General features: G+C 61.3%; 1 protein-coding gene across 3 annotated transcripts; it reads left to right on the top strand.

Annotated features, from left to right (window-relative positions):
- Positions 1-9,569: 9,569 nt before the first annotated feature.
- PTGS1 (prostaglandin-endoperoxide synthase 1) lies at positions 9,570-21,568 on the top strand. Of its 3 annotated transcripts, none has more exons than XM_074846425.1 (11): positions 9,570-9,609; positions 15,777-15,893; positions 16,056-16,196; positions 16,879-17,022; positions 17,451-17,632; positions 17,740-17,823; positions 18,154-18,400; positions 18,981-19,267; positions 19,819-19,966; positions 20,269-20,644; positions 20,723-21,568. In XM_074846425.1, the coding sequence occupies exons 1-10, from the start codon at positions 9,594-9,596 to the stop codon at positions 20,622-20,624; spliced, it is 1,722 nt and encodes a 573-aa protein (XP_074702526.1). In that variant the 5' UTR covers positions 9,570-9,593; the 3' UTR covers positions 20,625-20,644; positions 20,723-21,568. The 3 variants fall into 3 exon arrangements, with proteins under 3 accessions (XP_074702526.1, XP_074702524.1, XP_074702525.1); XM_074846423.1 differs by lacking the exon at positions 9,570-9,609 and adding an exon at positions 10,071-10,203; XM_074846424.1 differs by lacking the exons at positions 9,570-9,609; positions 17,740-17,823 and adding an exon at positions 10,071-10,203.
- The last annotated feature ends 291 nt before the right edge of the window (positions 21,569-21,859 follow it).

The raw sequence follows: 21,859 nt of genomic DNA on the forward strand, positions 1-21,859 counted from the left end.
GCTGACAGCATGGCTGTTTTAGCCAGGACCGAGACCAAAAGCCAACACAGGGACTTTCCAAAACCAGCATCTGCCCTCCCTGACCAGTTCCGAAATGCGCACACGAGCCACTAGTACCATATTTTAGGGGGTGGAGGAGATAGAAGCAGAACAGGGTCCTGAGGACATCGTGCAGCTCAACTCCTCACCACCAGCAGGTACTTCCTGACAGCAGCAAGCGGCCTCCCTGCAGCCCTGGGCGATGGCAAGAGGAGGGAAGGTGGCAGCCAGCCCCGCAGCCCCGCTCCCAAGGCACTTGGGTTCAAAGAGCACAGAGTGCTCTGCAGTCCTTAAATAAACAACTCCCAAAAAGTTAGTTTGTATGCAGTGGGGAGGGGAAGGAGGATGAAGGATTTGCTCTGCTAGGGCCCCACATGTCAACAATTTCTCTGCTTTGTGTATTTTGGCCAAAGCGCTTACCATGATAAATGAATAAAGGAAAATGGCGAGCCCAGGGCAGTTACATGGCTCGGTAAATTGCTTTCAGCCGATTATTTATTTTGACATTTATCAACTAGGCTTTTTTTGCTGTTGTTGCAGCCTCAGCATCCCAGCAACAGCCTGAGCTTGAAGAGGGTTTCCCTGGTACCTGCCCCAGAGCAGCAGCTGCTGAGCTGGGTGTTTGTCTGAGCCAGGGCAGGTGGAGAAGCTGCTGCTGGCGCAGGCACAGGCAGGGCTGGTGCTGCCCACGGTGGCTTCTCCGGCCTCTTCCCCGTCTCCAAGTCTTTGAGGTGGTGACAGGCAGCGGGGCTGCAGGGGGTCATTGCGCGGAGGAATTTCCCCAACTATTTACTTCTATTCCTTACCCCGTAGCATCTCACATGAATTAAAACAGTGGGAAAACTGCACCAGTGCCAGGCAGGGGATGGAGCCACTTGTCCCCAACGCAGCCGTGCCTGGCGCCTTTGGGAGGCAGCGGGAGGGGGCCCAGGGCTGGCCAACACCAGTGAGGCAAAACCAGGTGCAAAAATAGCGTTTAAATATGAAAAAAGGCAGAGGCCTGTTCTCTAAGTGACCGCAGCTGACAGCCCCATGGCAGGGGAGGGTTTGGTGGGTCTGTTTGCATCCTCCTCTCACCCCCCTCCCCCCCGTGCTCTGGAGCAGCCACAGCCCCCACACATGCTGCTCTCACCCCTGGGACCAGCAAAGCAATGCAGGCAGCACGTGAGCCCCCAGAGTGGTGCCACTGCAGCCCGTCCTGCTCACTGTGGGACCTCACACCACAGGACCAGGGACAAAAGCACCAGCTGCAGCCCCAGCACCTTCCAGCTGCACACAGCCAGGTGCAGGGCAGCATGCTGGCCCAGGAGGCCACCCCCCACCTCCATGGGCCACCATAAAAACTACCCAGGAGAAGAGAGGACAGACACTCACTGTGACTGCAGCCGACTGGCACCCAGGCTGGCTCTGGACGGGTCCCACTTTGCCTTTTGCTGCATAAATCACCTGCTGCTCCACTCCAGGAGCTGCAGCACAAGGCCTGCCTGCTCCAAAAGCTTCCTCCACCAGCATCAGCAGGAACCTCTCACTTGGCTCCAGCCTGGATTGCACCCAGAGCTGATAAGAAGCTGCAGCTGATGCTGTTGGCGGGAGGGGAAGGAGCTCCAGCTGCGCTGAATAACCCTGCAGGGAAAGGGACCATGGGCCAGAAAACGTGTGTAACGTGGATCTGATGTCAGTGACGCCACTTCGGCCACCAAATGGTTTGGCCTCAGCAGCAAATGCTGCTGGGTGGTTCAGGACAGGGCAGGGGGCGAGGGAGGGCCATGACCAGACCCCCTCGAGCTGTACCCTGGGCTCTCCGGGCCCTGCCGCGCTCGCTGGGGGCCCTCTCCCAACATCATGTGTGGATCTGGGGCACCATCAGGTTCCCACCTGGCAAGTGCTGCCATGGGCTGGTGGTCCCCAAGGGGGTCACACTCCCGGCACAAGTGGTAGCCCTGTGCACATCCCTGCTCATCTCACCCCCCTCAGAGACCCGCGCCCTTCCCGGGGCCACCCGGACGGTCACGCTCGGCTCTGCGTGACCGGTTTGCTCTGAGCTGCTGAACTGGGGCAGCCACACCGGGGAGGGGGTTGGGGCAGGGACCGGGGCAGGCACCAGCCTCCCGCCACCTCCCGGACTGAGCCCCGTGGCCACGGGAAAACGCAACGCGGAGGCGAAAGGAAGGAAAAACTCCGAGGAAGCTGGAAGCTCTCGACATAGTTAAAAACCAACATTGCTCTTCAAAATAGATGTGATTGCGCTCCTTGTGAGTCATCGAGCAGAGACACCAAGATTGCTTTGTGCCAGGGACGAGCCCGGGCGCTGATTGTGTGCCGCCCGGATTTGTATAAAACAGACCATGGATGGCATGTCAGAGTTTACAGCTCGCATACATTTTCAACAGTGAGCTTTGCAAAATGTATCAATGTAATCTCTGCCTCCTATATTCCGTGTTGATTAGACACGATTTCTGGCTGGATTTTCAGAAAGCTCAAGTGCTTTTTTAATCACTACAGAAGCTCATTATTGCTTTCCAGTGACTCTTATGTCCTTCACTTCTCCTTTCAGATTAGAGTCTATAGTCAGATGAATATTGGATGATTTCATTACATACAAATGCAATCAACAGTTTTGCATAAATTTCTCCTCTTTTCTTGAGTTTCAATTGACCTCAGCACCCGTGGAGGCAGGCGCAATACACATGTAAATGAGCTGGCGTTGCTGCAAAGACACGGATGCGGAGAAACAAGATAAACTGTCAGATAATATTCAGGATTTTTAAGAGATCAAAAAATACTTCCTCGTTCAGCCGAGCCGTAAAAATGGCACCTTCAGCTGCCGGGGAATTTGCTTTTGTTTTGCTCAGTGTCTGGCTGTGGACAAAGGCCAGGAGCGGCACCGGCCGCTGAGCGAGAGGCTGAGCAGGGCCGGGCTGGCCGGCAGCGGCAGCGTGGGGATGGAAGTGGGGTGTCCGCGGGGTTCGGGTGGTGATGGCATGGGGCTCCTGCTGCCAGAGAAGCCGCTGGTGGGGTCTGGGCAGACCACAGTGCCGGGGAGGTGCCCACTGCAGCCCAGCCCCCGCTGCAGAGCTGGGTTTGGTGGCTGAGGCCCTGCTGATGGTGGGTCCTGCCATCCCCGGCGCCCGCCCTTGTGTGACCATCTCAACCTGGGGATGCCAAGTTTGGACCCCCCTGGACCCCCGTCTCCTCCCGGATGGCCCCAAGCATCAGCCCCGCGGTGGGGGCACCTGCCGGGGCACAGGGCTTGGCTGGAGGCTGCCCTCCTCGCACCGCACCGGCAGGGCACAGGGGAACCACACGTTCAAAATATATTTAAGCTAACACTCCAGGCAAACAATCAGGGCTAATTTAAACAAACTATAATTAAACATAAAGGACCTCTTGGTAGGGAAGTCAGGGAAAACTGTCAGCGGTTACTTTGGATGCGAAGCCCTTACCTTTAAAAGAATAATTTTTGTGCTAATGTGAGCAATCCAGCACTCCCACACTAGCCTTTGGGGGCTGGTGGGGAAAGAAAGCCTGGGTTTCTTTTGATACCTTTATGTGCTAATCTTCTTAACAGATTTTTAATTAATGGGAACAGAGCACTTCGCAGCCGTGAAATCTATTGGTGCAATTGCCTGGTGGATTAGTACCATTAACCACACAAATTACCTGTCTCCAGGCCGCCAGCCCCACCGGGGAGCTCCCCATGCTGGACACACTGAGTGGCCCCATTCTGAAGCAATTTTGATAAAATAAACTCTCTAATCAGGTAAATAATTCCATAAGGGAAATGGCTGCCTTCCCGCAGCCCCCCTCCAGCGGGACCTGGCTACTTTCAGGGGAATGCAACATGCCTCCAATTATAGACAAATCTCCAGCTCAGAGTCCGTTTGGGAGAAGCCCATGGCACACGGGACCCCCTCGAACCGCAGCGGCCGAGGAATTAAGGCATTTAAGCTGTCAGCCGGAATCTGGCCCGGCCCCTGATTACCTGGGGGGACGTGCGGCGTATTTAGGTTCATGTCCGTTGCAATTTCCTGGCCCCCAGCGTTGATCCCGAATGACTCGCGTCCGTGTCAGGTTCCTGCCCGGGGTCCCTCCGACACGTGGCCCCGGGCTCGGGGACGCCGACCTTTGGGCAATTAAGGACATCCAGGCCGGCCTGAGCCTGGAGAATTGGAAACGTGCAGCTGCCCCTAAGAGCCGCTGGGCGAGCAGAGCCGCCTGCACCCATCTCACTGCAGTGCTCGGCAAGGCTGCATGGCTGCACTGGCTGCCCTCACCACTCCGGATGGGTGCCTGGACCCTGGGGTCCCTTCCCAGCCCTGTCCATGGGTTTCCAAGGTCTGCTTTAATTTTGGACCTAAACCCGATGGAGAGTCCCACGGCTCCCCTCTACTTGGACCCTGAGATGGGGATGTGCCACCCCAGGGATGTTGTTGGGACCCACGTGCGGCGGGGACAGTGGGGCACAGGGCACCCATGTGGTGTCACAGGGGGATGCACAGCCCCAACACGCCTCCCACCACTTGCTGAAGTGGGTGCCCAGCGTCCGGGGCTCTGCCAGACCCTTGTCTGAGATGGCTCCAAACCTGCCGCACCAGCCGGGGCAGCTCTCCAGCCTTGGTCCCATGCCTGGGTGTGATGGGGACAGCCTGAGAGGCCGTGACCTGGGGGAGTTAAACCCCAGCAGTGACACGCTGATGCCCAGTGCTGGGCCAGCACGGTGGGAATGGCCATGGGGGGAGGTGGCCTTCAAGTATTCCCTGAAACGCTCGGGTGGGCGATCCCTGCGCTGGTCCCTAGGATGAAGGAGCCCAAAACATGGGTGGCACAGGGCTGCTCTTCCCCCTGCGAAGGGAGATTAAAACTCCCCCTCCTTGGCTGCCCCCATGGCTCCTGACACGGGGAGCAGAGGGTGATCCATGGGGCCGCTCCAAACTGGAGGGGCCGTGTAGGCGGCCAAGCACCCCCGTGGGCAGGGCAGACCCGGGTAGGAGGGCTGGGGCGCGGGAGCCGCCTCACTGCGCGGTGCTGGCGAGCGCGGCCGGGGAACCCTACACCACTGGTAATTGGCATCAGATGCTCCCTGACCTGCCGCATCCACCGGGAAGCTGGAAGCATTTATTTGTCTGAGCCAGCGGCTCTATCTGCGTGCGGGAGGCGTTGGCGGTGGCGGGGCTGGGCTCCGCGAGCCTAATGAGTCTGAGCTGAAGATGATGAATATGATTGCTGAAAGCGCTTTCCTGAGTCCTCCTTTCCTGGGGCTCAGGTTACGAGTTCCCAGACAGCCTGTCCAGCCCCGGCTTTTCAGCTCTGATTTGTAGCCCCCCAAACAGCGTCTGTCAGCTCCCCGTGCCAGAGGAAACTCTGGGTCCTCTGCCGCCGTGCCCGATGGAGCTGGGGAAGGGGCTGCCAGCCCTGCTCGGTCATAGGGAAGAACTTCGCACCCCGGGCTGCCCCACTGCTGCCCTGCTTGGCCCTGCACCCCCACAGCCCCCCTGAGCCTGGGACAGGGCAGACCAGACCTGACCAATGCCCCGTACAGGGTCTCCAGCTACCAGCATCTCCTGTGCCACTGTGCTGGATTGAAGTTCCTGTGGTTATTTGGGACCTTCCCCACAGGGGACTTGTCACCAGTTGCCTCTTAACCTTACGGTAGAAAAACGGGGGGGTTGGCTTCCCTGTTCTCTGCCCAGCCCCTGCAGCCCATGGTCAAGGGCTCACCCGCTGAGCCACGTCCCACCCGAGGAGCCTCTCAGGATGCGCAGGGGTGGGTTGGGCCCGGGATGCAGATGCCCTGGGATCAGGGGACATGCTTCTCCCAGGCACCCCTGGACCACCGGACTGAGGAGCCATGGGGGTTCTTGGCTGCCCCACGGCTCTGCTCCCCACGCAGGGCTCGGGAAGGCTCCACGCCAGCCCCATGTGGCATTTTGCCTGCCCGGGGTGGGCTCCCTGAGCTGCCACCTTGTCCCCCACTCCACGGCTGTGGGGACACAGCCTGGGGTGACCCCATGGCTCCAGCACCCCTGGAAAGATGGGGGGGGGAAGGAGTTTTGGGTGCCAACCTGCGCCAGGCTCTCAGGTCCCGCTGCCCTGCCCCGGCGGCATTGAGGCTCCCAAAGGCAGAGTCACCCCAAACCCTGGGGAAGGGGGTGCCGGGGGACCGGAGGGGGGCTGCGGGGCAGCCCAAGGCAGAGCAGCTCAGGCTCAGTGCCTCCCAGTGCCTCCCAGTGCCTCCCAGTGCATCCCGCAGCCCCAGCCGAGGCCGCGCTGCCATAGACGGTGTTTTGCTGCCTCCCTACGGGAGGACGCGCCGGCAGCACCGGCTCCTGCAGCCCCGCCGGTTCCTCCGCCGGCACCGGGGCCTCGCCGTCCCCTGCCCCGGGATGTGCCCAGGGGGTGCCCTGGACGGGGTCAGGCCACGGCCGTGGCCTCTCACCAGCGCCTCAGGCCTTGAACCGCGCGAGCAGAGCCGCTGCTCCGCCGGACGGGCTTGGGGTGCATCCGAGCACGGCTCAGCGCACCCCCAAAAATGCCTTCCCCATCCTATTTTAAATTGGAGCAAGACCCCCGTGGCAGCTCCCGCGCCCGTCCTGTGCCAGCACATCACCAGGGCGGCACCAACAGCCCCGAGAGAGCCGGAGATGGAGCAGGGCCACGGTCGCGTGTCCCCTGCACTGGAAGGGGAAAGAAAAAGGAAGCAAAACTCCAGCGATGTCTCCAGAAGGAGGAGGGAAGCTGCGAGAGGAAAAGGGGCAAAGCCGCAGCCCTGATGCCTGCGGCCGCTGCTGCAAAAAGCGGAAGGGCAGCACGAGACCGGAGCGGGGCTGGCTGAGGGGAGCTGGCCAGGAGCGTGGCATGAGGCACGGCAAGGCCCTGGCACCGCACGGGAGGAGAGGGGATGGCCCTCGGGCATCAGGACCTTCTCCAGTCATCCCTGAGAAGGTTTTGGGTGCTCAGGGCTGACACCCTCCAGCCAGAGTCCCACCAGCAGCTGGCTGGCGAGGAGCACTCCCAGGAGCCACGGCAAGGCCACGTTCCTGCTGCTACCCTGTGCTCGGAGGAGCAGCAGCCACCCATCCCTACATCTGCCCGGCTCTGGAGAGGCTCTTGCTCTTCCCAAACCTGCTCATGTGAGTTCATTTTCCCGGTGCAGACTCTGGGCTGTTCATGCACTTTGGGAACTCGCATGCTCCATCCCCGGCTCCGTGACTGGTGACAGCGGGGCCACACAGCAGGCCATGATCTGGGGTCTAGAGACCCGGGGACACCCCTTGTACCACTCACCACCCCCAGCCCCGCCGGCAGGGAGGAGAGGGACGTCTCTGCTGAGCCACCAGACATGGGTGGACCTTGTTCTCAGCCTGTCAATGGCTGGTGCGGTGCTTGGGGCGAGGGCTGCCGGTGCCACTGCCCCATGAGAGCCTCCCCTCACCCCTCCAAGGGCCTTCCTCAGGCCGGAGGAAACCTTTTCACTTGTCTGCTTTCCTCCTGCCTTCCCCCAGGACGTGATGCACACGTGGGGCTTGGCAGCACCGTGCTGGAGCTTCCCCTTGCTGCTACAGAGCAATGTTGGGGTGTTTGCTGGCCAGACCCAGCGCCCACATTGCCGAGCCCGTGGCAAACCCCTGGATGTTCCTGCTGTGCCCTGGTGGCCTCATGCTCATGCTGAGGGAGGCTGCGGGGCCACAATCCCCCTCGCCGTGCCCAGGCAGCACCGCCCGCCCTTGCTCTGGCTCATCTGGGGACCCGGAGCTGGCTCCCATCGTGGGACATGAGGACAGACGTCCTGGGCTGCAGCTCAGACAGACAGCCATCACCATGGGAAGAGGTTTGTGGGCCGCCAGGGCTGGCAGCGGGGAGGTCGGTAGCTGCTGGGTTTGTGCTGAGCAGCCCAGTGTGGCACCGAGCGCCTGGGGCGAGGGGTCGGGTACTGGGCAAGATGCCAGGAGTGGTGGGGGTGCACAGGACAGCCAGGCCACCCCCCCTGCCTGCAGCAGCTCGGGGGCAACCCCTCCACAGCAGCCCCTCGGTGGCCCTGGCGAGACAGCCAGCCTTGGGGCTGTTGCAACCGTTTCCCGTATTGTGCAAGCGAATGATTATTAAAACCTGACAAGAGGGAAGGGAGCGGAGCTGAGAGCACGGGAGCGCTGCCGGAGCCAGGACACCCCCAAGGGCTGCCGGGCTGGCCCGGGGAGGCACAGGGTCTGCCAGGTCCCAATGCTGAGGCCAACATCACTGGGAGTTGGGTGCGGGGAGGGAGGGGGAAAGGTTGGAATGGGTGTTGGTGGAGACAGAGGGGAAAGATGCACACCCGCAGGATAAATCGCTTTGCTCTCTGCAGGGCTGTGGCACCATGGGGCCGGTGGTGGCAGTGGGGGGTGGACCCAGCGCTGGTGAGTGTTTGACACTGTCCCCCCCACGCTTCTGCTGAAACCATCCCGACATCTTGCCGAAATCCATCCCTCTGTGCTCAACCGCTGACCTGCCGTGGCTTTATGTTTGGTGCCCATCCATGCGGCTTGGCCACTCTTCCTCTCAGAGGCCAGAGGCCAGGCCAAGCGGCTGGGTGCGCAGTGCCTGGAGGGATGGCACTGCCCACAGGCAGGAGCAGCAGGCAGGAGCAGCAGGCAGGAGCAGCACACGCTGACCCCACCAACTGCGCACATACAGCAAAACCTGCCCCTTGTTTCCAGCGTGTGTTCGTCACTGGGAGGCACCCCCTGTCCCCACCCTACGAGGGTGCATCCAGAGCCTGCTGAGCTCATGTTTGCATCGTGGCTGATGCATTTTCCCGCTGAAGCTGGATCTGAGGCCCTTGTTCATTTTTGGACACTTGTGAAGGCCACGAGCCCTGCGGGGACAGCCCCTCCCTGCTGCTGGAACCCAGCAAAGCCCCGCAGCCTGAGCCCGGCTCCCACAGTCCCGCTCCTGCCCCGTCCCCACCGCACAGCCGCTTTCCACGCTGAGCACAGGAACCGCGCAGGAACCGCGCAGGAACCGCGCACCCCCCGGCCCTGCCGGGGCTTCCTGCTGCTCTGCAAGGGGGTGACAGCAAAACCTGAGATAATCATGAAACACGCCCGGGCCCGTGCCGGGGTCTCTGCTGCTGGTGCAGAGCAGCACAGGATGGGGCGAGCAGCCACAGCCCTGGGGTCTGGGTGCCACCAGGCTCGGGGACATCCCCTGCAGCTGGCCCAGCAAGGCCTGGAGCCCATTGTGCTCTCGCTCACCCCAGTCATGCGGCCGGACACACTCCCTGCGGGGTGGCTGGTGCCTGCCTGGCCTGGGCTGGCCTGATCCTGTCCCCGCTGTCATCAGGCTGGCGCTGGGGGACAAAGCAGCCAGGCAGGAAACACCCAGCGATGGTTTCACTGATAAACTCAGCTTTTCTGGCTGTTGGTGCCTGTGGGCAGCCTGGCTCCTGGCGCCAGTCGGGCAGTGCTACCGGAACAGCCTCTCACAGTGGGTCAGAGGGAGCCAAGCCAGGCCCACAGCCCACGGTCACACTGTGGGGATGGTGCTGCTGCCCGAACTGTAATAGGGTGCCCCAGGGCATGGGGACTCAGGCAGGTGACTTTTGGATCAGGGGATGTGGGCATGGGGATCCTGGGGACCAGGATGTGGGCAGAGGGATGCTGGGGGACGTGGGGACCAGGGCGTGGGCATGCAGGGGGATGTGAGGACCAGGGGGACATGGGGACCAGGACGTGGGCATGGGGATGCTGGGGGCGTGGGGACCAGGGCGTGGGCATGCAGGGGGACATGGGGACCAGAAGATGGGTATGGAGATGCTCGGGGTGGTGAGGACTGGGAGGGACAGCGGGGGACCTGCAGATGGGCACGGGGCTCCTGGGGGACACGGCGCTCAGGGCACGGCCGGGGCCCCAGGGGTGCCCACGGGGATCCCGAAGGGGGTGCGCGGGCAGGGGCAGCCCCCCCCAACCCCGGCGGGCCGGGCTGTGGGAAGGCGGCCCCTCCCGTCGGGGGGCGGGAGGAGGTGGGGGGGCGGGAGGAGGGGCGGCGGAGCGGGAGCGGCGGCGGAGCTGCCTCTTGCCATGGGCGGTGGGTGCCGGGCCCGGGTCCCCCCGGCCGCGGGACTGCGGCTGCTCCTCGCCCACGCCGTGCTGCTCTGCGCCCCCGGGAGCGCCGCCACCGACGGCTCCGGTACGCGGGGCGGGGTGGGGCGGCACCGGGAGGGCGGGCGGGAGACCCCCGGGGGATCCAGTACCGGGAGATGCGGGGGGGACCTGGTCCCGGAGGGTGTAGTACCGGGGGTCGGGACGGGGGTGGGGTCGCCGGGAGTGGTCGGGGCGTTTGTCCCAAGCCCCAGCGTTGCGGGACGGCTCCGCGCTCCGGGGGGGCCCCGGGGGCGGGATCGCGCCCATCGCCCCGAACTGGTCCTCGCCTCGCCGCTGGCGGGACGGGGCCGCGGGGCAGGCAGGGCAGGCAGGGCAGGCAGGGCAGGCAGGGGCAGCCGGGCGGCCGGGAGCCCCGAGGACACCGCCTGGGGCAAGAGTCCCCGGAGCTGCAGAGTTTGGCCGGTCACGCCTGACCGGAGAGTAAAATCACCCGTGAAAAACAAACTTCCCCTCTCCCTCCCGCTGCGGCCGCGCAGGGACCACACGCAGAGGCTGGAGGAGCCGTCACTGGTCCGAGAGTGGCCGCACGACAGGGCTGGGCTCCCGCCAAGGCCACCGCTGAGCCCCGAGCCAGGACGGGACTGGGGCCACCCCGGGGTAGCCCTGCCACCGGGCTGAGGGCCAGCACCCCGGCTGCTCCCTGCAGCCTCCCCGCTGGGACAGGGCTTCTCAAAATGAAGGGGACAATATCCATGGACGCTGGTGGCCAGGGCCCTTCCCCGCGCTCCCCAGACACGTACCGGGTGAAACTGCAGTTTGGGGGTGAGGACGGAGGGCTGGGAGCAGCAGGGATGGCTCCCGTGGCCTGAGCCATCGTTTCGTTGCCGTGCCCACGTGCCGAGCGGTTCACATTGGGACATAAACCCACATCTCGAACCCCGCCAGCTCCATCCCCAGCCCCTACAGTGCAGTTTCCTCCAGGTCCTTAATGGGTCGTTGACTCCAGTCCCTCTTCCGTGAAATGACCTTCCTCCCTGCAGAAAAACACCATCCCAGCATGAAGCTCGTGGCACTTCTCAGGTTTTACAGTTCCTCACTAAAGTAATGTGCTCAGCAAAACCAGCCCCAGCACATGGGCTGCATCCCTTGGCGGGGCTCCGGCCATCTGCGCTGCAAACGGTGTCTCCGACAGCCCGCTCGGGTTCACCCGCCGCTACGGGAAGCAAGGTGCCCAAACCTGAGAGCCCCCAAAATGGGCACAAGCTGAGTGTGTGGAGCTGAGCAGACACCCCCGCATTGTGGGGGAAGCGGGACTGTGGGAGAAGTGACCTGCACCAAGCGGCTCTGGGCTGAGCAGGCAGAGCCAAGTGCCGGAGCGGGGCACGTTGCCCTTCCCACCGCCCGCGCTCCCTCCCTGTGGCCATCCTGCTGGGAAAGGGGGGACCTCTCTGCGCTGGAGCAGTGGGTCCTGTGCAAAAAGAGTGACCCCGAGGTGGGGACTTCCCAGTTTCGGTAGCATACGTGTCCGAAAGGGGAACACGGCCCGGGGTTGCAGCGTCTTGAGGCCCCGTGGCTGTGGCTGTGCCTGCTCTGCGGGGGACTCCGGGAGTCGGGGTGCAACCCGGAGGGAGGTGGCAGGTCTGGCTGCTGGGGACAGCGGGGTTGGGTGCCCCCAGCATGGCCAAGTCACCCTGCAGCCCTCCGGGCTGGTTGGCCTTGGGCTGGAGGGGCAGAGCAGGAGCAGCCAGAGCGAGTGCTGGAGGAGGAGGGCTGGTGCTGGGGAGGCAGCTGGCACCCCACTGCGGGGCCCGTCTGCACGAAAGGAGGGACCCCATGGGATGGACCTGGCTGTCACCCACTGGGCTGGACCACAGTGGTGGGGACAGGCAAGGGACAGCCTCTGTGTGGTTCCTCCTCCGGCTTGGCCATCTCCTGGCATGGATCTCGTCTCCCTGAGAAGCTCCTCCTGGGGGTTGAGGACAGCCAGGAGCCACCTCCGTGTGTCCTGTGGGGCACAGGACAGGGCCTGGGGACCCACTGGGGACCCACTGGGGACCTACAGAGAACCTGCATGCCTGAAGCAGTGGGGACAGACGCACACTGGGATGGCGATGACGCAGTCGTGACCAACCCCTGGAGCTGACTGCTGCACGCCAGGATCAAAGCAAATTTCACTACGTGGGGGAAAGAAAAAGTATACCTGGGATATACATGAAAGGACGGCTCTCTTCCAAGCCTTAATTAGGGAGGGAGATATCTGATTGAGGAATTCGGGGAACTGCGCTGTGCCCCAAGGTGCTGTCAGCAGAGCGACCAGGCTCCTGCTCCTCCCCAGTGCTGCGCCAGGAGGACCACAGCCTAATCTTGCCCTTGGAGACCAAATAACAGAATTTGGCTTACTCTGGGATCTGCTTCCTTGGTGTTTGCTGCTTAGAGAACTTCTGCTTGACTCTTTGCTGGCTGGACCTTGTCTCCGAGCCGTGATGTTTACTCTCTGTAGAATTTTCCTCTGGCTGTGAGCGGAGCCAAGCTGGTCCCATGGTATTTCTCTGTTTTCCCCTGCAGATATTGCTCTTGGCTCCTGGCTTGCCTTCAGGGGTGTAGTTTTGCACAAGTGTTATTGCAAAATAAACCTGACCGTCCTCTCCACAGCCATTCCACAGTTCACACCGTTTCACCCATTGGCAAATGGGAGGTGTGGCAGCACCCAAACATCATCTGCCTTGTGGTGTGTGGCTGCAAAGGGGGGGGCCTGCTGCCACACCGAGAGTCCCAGGGCTGCATCACCCCCTTCAGCCAGTCCGGCTGCCCGCCCGTAGCCCTTCCTTGGGGCTGGCAGCTGGGCTCAGGTGCAGGGAGGAGGATCGCTGAGCCCCACGTGGTGTGCAGCTGCGGCCCTGGCACGCTGCTCTTGCTCATGGTGCCGCCGAAGTGGTTGCAGATGACAATCTGGCTGCACTGTCTGTGCTATGAACAGCTCGTGGGCCCGAGGAAACCTCCCTGAATCAGAAAAACAAGTGCGTGAGCCTTTCATCATCTTCAAAGCCTGCGGCCGCGGAGCCATGTCCCATCAAACAAGCCTGCTCCAGCCTGGCCGTGATTCACCCCAGGTTGCTTTGGCTGCGGTTCGCAGAGCGGATGTTGTCCCCGAAATCTGGCATTTTTCAGCAGTGATGGAGCATGTTCACCAGCTCTGCCGTCACGGAGGGGGCTGTGCTCCAGCGCGGAGGCTGGCAGCAGCTTCCCCCACACCTGGAGCCATCCCGGCGCAGGATTCCTGGCTGGGGTGGGGAGAGGCAGGGAGCCATGGCGGGAGGGAGGCTCCGAAAGGACGTGAGGGGGTTGCTGTCGCGGGCCAGGACACGCTCCGTCCCCCTCCTGTCCTTTTGGCTGGAACATGCTGGTCCCACCCCACCTCCGAGCCCCCGCGGCGCTGACACCGCCGTGAACCGCAGGAGGAGGCAGCTCGGCCAAGCCCGGCGTGCTGCCAAACCCGCCGTGGAGGAGTGCTCAGCCACGACACGCCATCGAACCCCGCGCCGGGGAGATCCCCGGCAAAGTAGTGAACTTCTCCTGGCTCCCCACGCCAGCTGGAGGGATGGGGCAGGACATGACCTGCCAGCATGCAGCATCCTCCCAGCCCCAGGCTGCGGTGCCCACAGGCATCCCCGCATCCCCCCGGGTTGCACCAGGCACGGCACGGGGCTGCACTTTTAGTTGCTTGCAAAGTTTGCAGCAGAGTTGAGTGTAGAGCTACCGACGCAGGAATAGCCCGGAGGATGCACCAGCTGCGCTGCAACATGGCTCCCTTTGCAAAAGTTCCCATCTTGCAAAAAACCGAACGGGTGGTCTGACCTTAATTTGTCTGAGATAAATAAGAACCTGCCTGCTGCCTCATCTGGATAAATGAAAAGATCTGAGATGAAAGGGAGTCTGATGGAAGGGCTGGGAGCTGAACGCGTCTTTGCAAGCCGGCCCCTGTGACGTGAGGGATTTGGGGTCACAGGGCTGAGTGCAGCTGGGGCAGAGCTGCCGGCCAAGCCCTGGGCTCCTGGGCAGCCCCTGCCCTGCCCCGAGCATGTGGCTGCCTGGGAGACTGAGCAACTTTGCAAAATTAGCCTTATTTTTCAAAGATGTTAATTTTTAGCTGCAATTTCCTATGGAAAAAATGTGGTTTCTATTCTGCATGCCTGTCACTCCACCCCAGCATTGGAACCTGTTCCCAAATTCCAGAAGAATCTGAACCAGGTCCGGCGGGGGCCTGGTGAGCTCATGGAGCACATGGAGCGGCCGATGGTTGCGGGAGACCTTCCTTCATCAGCCATGACACCAGGCACACCGGGAACGGCTCTCGGTCCCTTTTGGTGCTGAGGACACGCTGCCCGTCCCCATCCCCGCAGCCGGTGGCACCGGAGCTGAGCGCTGTGTGTTGGTGGCACCCCTGTCCCCAAGCGCTGTGTCCCGGTGGGGGTGGTGACCACCGTCCTGCAGATGCACCCCGAAATCCTCAGCCGGGGGTGTTCCAGGAGGTCTTGTCTCTTGGCACTTTTATTCTCCTGGCACAAAGGCTCCATCCTGGGTCTGCGGGGACTGACCCAGCGCCGTGAGGCGTTCAGGAGGCAGCTGTGGCAGAGGACATCTGAATTTCCAGCCCGGTCCCTGGGCTAATGAAAGGCAGAGGGGTCTCCGGCCACCCCAGCTCTTGGTTCTCTTTCTCCCCCGAGTTTTGCTGCTCTTGGAGGGGCTGCGAATGGTGGAATTACAAAGTGCCTCAGGGCGGATCGGAGGGGCTTGGTGCGGATGGGTGCCTCGCACCACCCCAGAGCCGGGAGCTGCTTTATGTCACGGGGGGTCTCCCTGTGTCCCCCGGGATCCCGCTGCCAGGGGGCGGGCGGGAAGGGGCCCTTATCTCACGCCTGCAGGCTGGGGCATGAGGGCAGCGGAGGAAGGGGCCAGGCGGGAGGGAGCTCAGCCATCGGCCCTTTTCATCCGCTCAGGGCTGTGAGGGCAGAGGAGCAGCTTGCCAAAGCAAACTTCAGCCCTGACAATTGCCATTATTATTAACACTGGTGCTGTGTTTGTGCTGCTTTATCCTGTGCTGGGACTCCAGGGGCACAGCAGCCCCCTGTGCACAAGACTACAGCCCTGGCCGTGCAGGACACCACCGTGACGTGGCCCCGTGGTGGCACAGGGCACCAGGCAGGGCACGGCCCTGGCAGCAACAGCCTGAGCTGGGTCTGGGGCTTGCAGCACCCGTCAGTGTGTGGCTGCGAGTGCAGACAGTTCCTTTGGCAATCCTGGGTGTTTCAGACAAAGCTAATTTCCACAAGGAAGGAGGGACAGTGCTGAAGCGATGCTCTGGCCCAAAATACCTCTCCAGGGAGGTAAAAGCTGAGCCATAATATCTACTGCAGGCCTGGTATTGCAATGGCCATGGCAGTGCTCAGCTCCTGTACCATGTTGCTGACACCAGACTTTGGGACTGGGCTCACGGAGGCGGCTGGCATCAAAGCACCTTGTCTCAGGGGAACCCCCCCAGGGTGCATCCCCCTGAGCTGCACCCGGCTCGGCTGCATCCGGGGCAGCGTCACCCCATGAGGAGCCGGGAGCCACCGGTCACAGTGACACTGTGGTGGTGATGTCTCTCTCTCCCTGCAGTGAATCCCTGTTGCTATTTCCCCTGCCAGCACCAAGGGGTGTGTGTGAGGGTCGGCCTGGGAGGATACGAGTGTGACTGCACGCGGACGGGATACTTCGGGGCCAACTGCACCTCTCGTAAGTCTCTCTGGCCCGCAGGACCGCTGGCACCTGTGGGTCCTGGTGCGACAGACTGTGCCTGCAGCACACGCTCCCACCAGTGGCGACAGCGCGGGTGAGCCGGGGTCGTTAGCGGGCTTCGTTAGTGGGATGAGCGATTTACCTGGTCTGTCTCCCCAGCCGAGCTCTGGACGCGCCTCCACAACCTGCTGAAGCCCAGTCCTGCCTTCTACCACTTCATCCTGACCCACTTCAGGTGGTTTTGGGACATTATCAACAGCACCTTCATCAGGGACACACTCATGAGACTTGTGCTCACAGGTAAGGGGTTGGAGCGGGTCTTGGGGTGCAGCAGGACTTTGGGGACTCCCCCCGGGCATCAGCAGAGGTGCAGGTAGCATGGCTGCAGCAATGCTGAGCAGCTCCCACAGGCATGGTGGGCACCAGGCTTGAGTCACCTCACTGGGAGACCCAGGGAGGTTGTCACCCCCTCACCCCATCACCCCACCACCCTGCCCAGAGCAGGCTGCCAGCCAGATGGAAAACGAGCAGCTCTCAGCACACTGTGCTCCCTGGGCCAAAGGGCTCTTAAGCAGTCACACGGAAAGCAGCTCATGGAAATATGGCCCCTGTTACTCATGTCCCCGTATTCACCTCTTTGCATAAATATTTAGGTTCCAGCCCTTGGAGCCATAGCGACACGTTCGCAAGGCTCTGGCTGTTGGTGTTACCATTTCTATGTGGTTGCCATCTCATTCATCATCCAAGAATCCATTAGTGCATTAGGATGATCCTTCTGCGGGGAATTGCAGCCTTTAAAAGGCTCGGAGCAAAGCCTGGGACGCCCACATGCCTCCGCTGCTGGCCCCTTTCTGGTTTTTGGAGTGTCAGGGGAGGACATCTGGCAGCACTGAGTGGGTGGGCAGGGGCTGGGGGCAGAGCCTGTGGGGTGCTGCCCCATGCCCCGGGCCCCACCATGGTGACCCCCTCTCTCTCCTTCCAGTTCGTGCCAATCTCATCCCCAGCCCCCCCACCTTCAACTCTGACTACAGCTACATCAGCTGGGAGGCCTACGCCAATGTCAGCTATTACACCCGCGTCCTCCCACCCGTGCCGGACAACTGCCCGACGCCCATGGGGACCAAAGGTACGTGGCTGGCCCGGGGGGGCTGGCACTGTGTGGTGCCAGGCATGGGGCTGAGTTGCTGGAGCAGCACCCTGAGTCCATTCCTGGCGCAGCATCAGTGTTTCCCACTCACCCGTGCCCGAGCTTTCGCTGCCATGGACACATCTGCCAGGCACCGCTGGCAGTGCCACGTGCTGCCGCTGTCCTGCCCGAGCTGGTCCCACGGGCAGGAGGAGCTTGATGACATCCAAAACACTGCTGGGACAGCTCAGGTTGAGCTGCTGGGGCATGTCTGGGTCTGTGTAAGAGGGCTGTAAGGTGTCTGTGCAGACAAGTCAGTGCCTGGTGCTGCAGCAGACACAGCAGTGCTCGCCAACAGCCCCACGGCCAGTGCTGGTACCCAGCTGGGTCAGCGTGGGGCATCTGCCCTCAACCTCCATCCTTCACAGGGAAGCAGCAGCTCCCCGACCCCCAGCTCCTGGCGGAGAGGTTCCTGCTGCGGCGGAAGTTTGAAGCCGATCCCCAGGGCACCAACCTGATGTTTGCCTTCTTCGCCCAGCATTTCACCCACCAGTTCTTCAAGACATCCGGGAAGATGGGACGCGGCTTCACCAAAGCGCTGGGGCATGGGGTGAGGGGTGCTGGAGCAGGGGGTGCGGGGTTATGCGGGGAGTGAGGAGGGGGAGTGGGGTGTGCACGGCCTTTCGGAGCAGCCTCGACGCCAGGCTCTCTCGGCAGGTCGACCTCGGGCACTTGTACGGGGACAACCTGGAACGGCAGCACCAGCTGCGACTCTTCAGAGACGGGAAGCTGAAATTCCAGGTACCGCCTGGCACGACCGAAGCACACCTCAGCCCTGTGATCCAGGGTTGTTTGAAGCCCATGTCCCTCTGGTAGCCCCCAGGAGATCCCAGCCCTGATGTCCCGTGTGGCTGCTGGCTGGAGGTGCCATGCCAGAGGGACAAGCTTTGGGGTGCAGCTGTTCTGACGGCAGCAGTCAGGGCTGTATGAGGGAGATGTTTCTGTCCCACTCACCGCTTGCAGGAGAGCAGCCGTGGTGCCCGTAGGGAGGCAGGTCCCGGCTGGGCAGGCTTTCACTGGGGTCATTTTCTCCCCTTCTCCCTTTCTGCCATCCCGTTTTTGTGTCCCAAGGTGGTGGATGGCGAGGTGTATCCCCCCATGGTCACCGATGCTCCGGTTCACATGGTCTACCCGTCTGCCATCCCCAAAGAGAAGCAGCTGGCGATGGGGCAGGAGGTGTTTGGGCTGCTGCCGGGGCTCTGCATGTACGCCACGCTCTGGCTGCGCGAGCACAACCGCGTCTGCGACGTCCTGAAACAGGAGCATCCCACCTGGAGCGATGAGCAGCTCTTCCAGACGGCTCGGCTCATCCTCATCGGTGAGGACCAGCGGCGCCGCAGGGCTGGGGCACCACGGAGCCCCGTGTCCCACCTCCCTGGGCAAGCCCGAAGGACTTGGGCGTTGGTCGGTCTGTGTTTGAGGGTGGTGGCCAGGCTGGCTTTAGAGGCTGGAGGAGTTTCTCTGGAAGCCTTCTGGGGATTATTGGCTTTGGGCCATAGAGCAAAAACTGGCTTCGGTCCATCAAGAAAATTAATTTTGAACAATTTTGTCATAATTTTGAATTATTTCATTTTAATGTTAATTATAAATTTAATCTCATGAAAAATCTTTTTTTGACCAAAATCCAGAAAAAAGCCGTGTCACCATATTATCTCTAAGAAGCATATCGAGGTCAGCTTTCCTCAGGAACCATTTCAGTTTTGGCAGACTGAGCTTTGCTGGTGAAAAAATAATTCACTGAAAAGAAATTTCCAACCAGCTCAACAAGCCCATAGTCAGAAAGGTCCCAGGTGGTGGATGGGTGCTGGGACGTGCTGCCATAGCACATGGGTAACATCTCAGAGCTGGTAGCTCCGGCTGCTGCCAGCTGACAGCTGCTTCTCTCACCTCCTGCCCAGGGGAGACCATTAAGATTGTCATTGAAGACTATGTCCAGCACCTCAGCGGGTACTACCTGAGCCTCAAGTTCGACCCCGAGCTGCTGTTTGGGACTCAGTTCCAGTACCGGAATCGCATCGCGGTGGAGTTCAACCAGCTCTATCACTGGCACGGGCTGATGCCCGACTCCTTCATCATCCAGGGGGAGGAGTACAGCTATGAGCAGTTCCTCTACAACACCTCCATGCTCATGGACTACGGCGTGGAGGAGCTGGTGGAGTCCTTTTCCAAGCAGATTGCAGGAAGGGTAAGGTCCTGCTCTCCCCTCCCTGCCAGTGCCGGGGCTGTGGGACCCCAGGAGGGATGCTGGTGGTACTGTGAAGGCAGTGGGTTGCATGTCACACATAGAATCCTGCTGTGGCATGGGAGCAGCTGGTCTGGTGCTGTTCTTTGCTGCCATCACATGGATGTTTCCTTCCCAGCGATTACATCTACATTTCTGACCCTCTTTGCTTGTGCAAAGCAGCAAGGCTGAGGCGCAGACCAGCTGCTCTTTGGGTGCTTGGGTTCTCCCCACGACCCCAAACCCTCGTGGTCTCTCCCCTCCTCCCAGGCCAGTGGGTCACTGTCCATCTGGGGCTTCTCCTGCACCATTCCCTGACCTGCCCTGGGAACAGGACTCTATGGCTGGTTTTTGGCACTGTCCAGTGATCCCCACTCTTACTGCTGGGGTGACATGCTGGTCTCCATGTCACCATGCCCAGGACATGGATGCTCGAGTGTGGTGGCTCCCCTGGAGCAGTTGCTGGTGCTGCCTCGTGCCGTACATGTGCTCCTCCTTGTGTTCTTGTCCTCCAGATCGGTGGGGGACAAACCATCAATGCTAATGTCTTGAAAGTGGCCATTGGGGTCATCGAGGAATCCCGGCAGCTGAGGCTACAGCCATTTAACGAGTATCGGAAGAGGTTTGGCATGAAGCCCTACAAGTCCTTTCAGGAGCTAACAGGTAGGGCTGCAGCGCTGCCGCAAGAGCTCTCGGGGCTTCACTGGGGCTGTGCAGATGCTCTGTGCCCACAGGCAGGGTACGAGACCACGAGCTGCACCCCCTGTGCTGGCCTGGCCCGGCAGAGCAGCCAGGGCTGATGCCTTGGCTCCGGGGTCCTTCCTCCTGCGGGGCTGGATGAGGTCTGGAGGGCAGTGCGTGGGAGCTGGGCTTGCTGCTGCCACATTCCCGTTACCCACAGCAAGGCCAGTCCTTGCTGGGGGCAATTCCCTTGCTAAACCACTCTTGATGTTCACTTGGTGCAGGAGAGGAAGAGAAGGCGGCAGAGCTGGAAGAGCTTTACGGAGACATTGATGCTCTGGAGTTTTATCCAGGCTTGCTGCTTGAGAAACCCCAACCCAATGGTATTTTTGGGGAAAGCATGGTGGAGATCGGAGCTCCGTTTTCCCTGAAGGGTCTTCTTGGAAACCCCATCTGCTCTCCAGAGTACTGGAAACCCAGTACGTTCGGTGGAGCAACTGGCTTTGAGATAGTTAAGACAGCGTCGCTCGAGAAGCTCGTGTGCCTCAATGTGAAGAAGTGCCCCTACGTGGCATTTCGTGTGCCAGATGCTGCGGAAAACGGCAGCCCCCGAGGTGGTGGATCATCTACTGAGCTCTAGCACCAGGACAGCCTGCCCAGGTTAGAGACCGTCCTTGGCCAGGCACCGGCTGAGCCGAGCTCTCGGCCTGGCGCTGAATATCCTGTTCCTTCCCACAGGGAGCAGCAGGACACAGAGACCTGCCCACCCCTGTGCCGAGCAGGAGCAGGACAGAAGATGGTCCCATCCTGGGCATCCTCCACACCAGTCCTTGAGGAGAGGCTGGTACCAGCTCTGTGAAAAGCTCAAGTGCCTCAGGAGTGTGGCTGCCACCACTGTCCTCCGCAGACCCAATTCTTTTGCTAATGAATACCTTGCACTAAGCCAGCTTTGGGGTTCCCCAGGGGATGCCCGTCTCCTCGGGATGCTCAGGACTCCCCTGTGCTTTGTCACCCTCTGTCCCCGCTGCTTTCCAGCACCAGGCCACCAGCAGCCCCTCTTCTGCAGGGCTTCCCCGCTCAGGACAGAGGAGCGCAGAGCCCAGGGAGCCCTCGCAGTCCGTCCACCCCAGCCTGCCCAGCACACGGGCATAGCCAAGACATGGCCAAGAAGAAGGAACCAAAGCAGTGTGTCTGCGGGAGGAGACCGGGGGACAAGCATCAGATCAGACCTCCCAGACCTCCTGCATCTCCCACCCGCTGGGTAGGACCCCGGCACGTGCCGCTGGCTGCCCACGCTGGGCTGCTCAGAGCAGGACGCTACCTCTGTGCAAACACAGGGTGAAGTCTCTTCCATCCTATGATCATTACACTTCCCTGCATTAATAGCTCAGCAAATGGCATCCCCAAGGCTCACAGAGCTTGTTCCTGCCCTCCTCCAGAAACCCACACAGATGTCAGCCCTCACTGACATGGTGACATGGTAGCTGGCAGCCACTGTCACTGGCCTTGATCCCCATCAGATCCCGGTTCACCTCCAGGAAAACGGACATTTAAAATAATAAATGATTTTACAAACTCCTCTTATTTCCTCCAGCCAGTTTCCAAGATTTGTCTCGCCAGCGCCAGGCCTGCAAGAGGGCAGGACGCTCGGGAGGCAGCAGGAGCTGGGGGAGAGGAGAAGTCCTGGAGTGTTGCTGCAAGGCTGGTGTCCCTGCGGGGACACGGCTGGGCTGTGCAGCCAGTGCTGTGCCGTGTCATTGCCGACTGCATCAGAAGATATAAATGGAGCCATCCTCCTCCTCAGGAGGTGCTTCGGTGGGGGGTCTCTGAGCCCGAGTCTCCTGTGAAGGTTTGAGCTACGCCGCCCTCCGTCCA

Source organism: Strix aluco, chromosome 20 (genome assembly GCF_031877795.1).
Source record: "Strix aluco isolate bStrAlu1 chromosome 20, bStrAlu1.hap1, whole genome shotgun sequence".
Classification (NCBI taxonomy): domain Eukaryota; kingdom Metazoa; phylum Chordata; class Aves; order Strigiformes; family Strigidae; genus Strix; species Strix aluco.

Excerpts from the sequence above, each read along its gene's own strand:
- PTGS1 (XM_074846423.1), top strand. The coding sequence starts at position 10,095 with ATGGGCGGTGGGTGCCGGGCCCGGGTCCCCCCGGCCGCGGGACTGCGG. Across the intron at positions 17,633-17,739 it reads CCAAAGCGCTGGGGCATGGG|GTCGACCTCGGGCACTTGTA; the intron begins GTGAGGGGTGCT and ends CTCTCTCGGCAG. Across the intron at positions 19,967-20,268 it reads GTCCTTTCAGGAGCTAACAG|GAGAGGAAGAGAAGGCGGCA; the intron begins GTAGGGCTGCAG and ends CACTTGGTGCAG.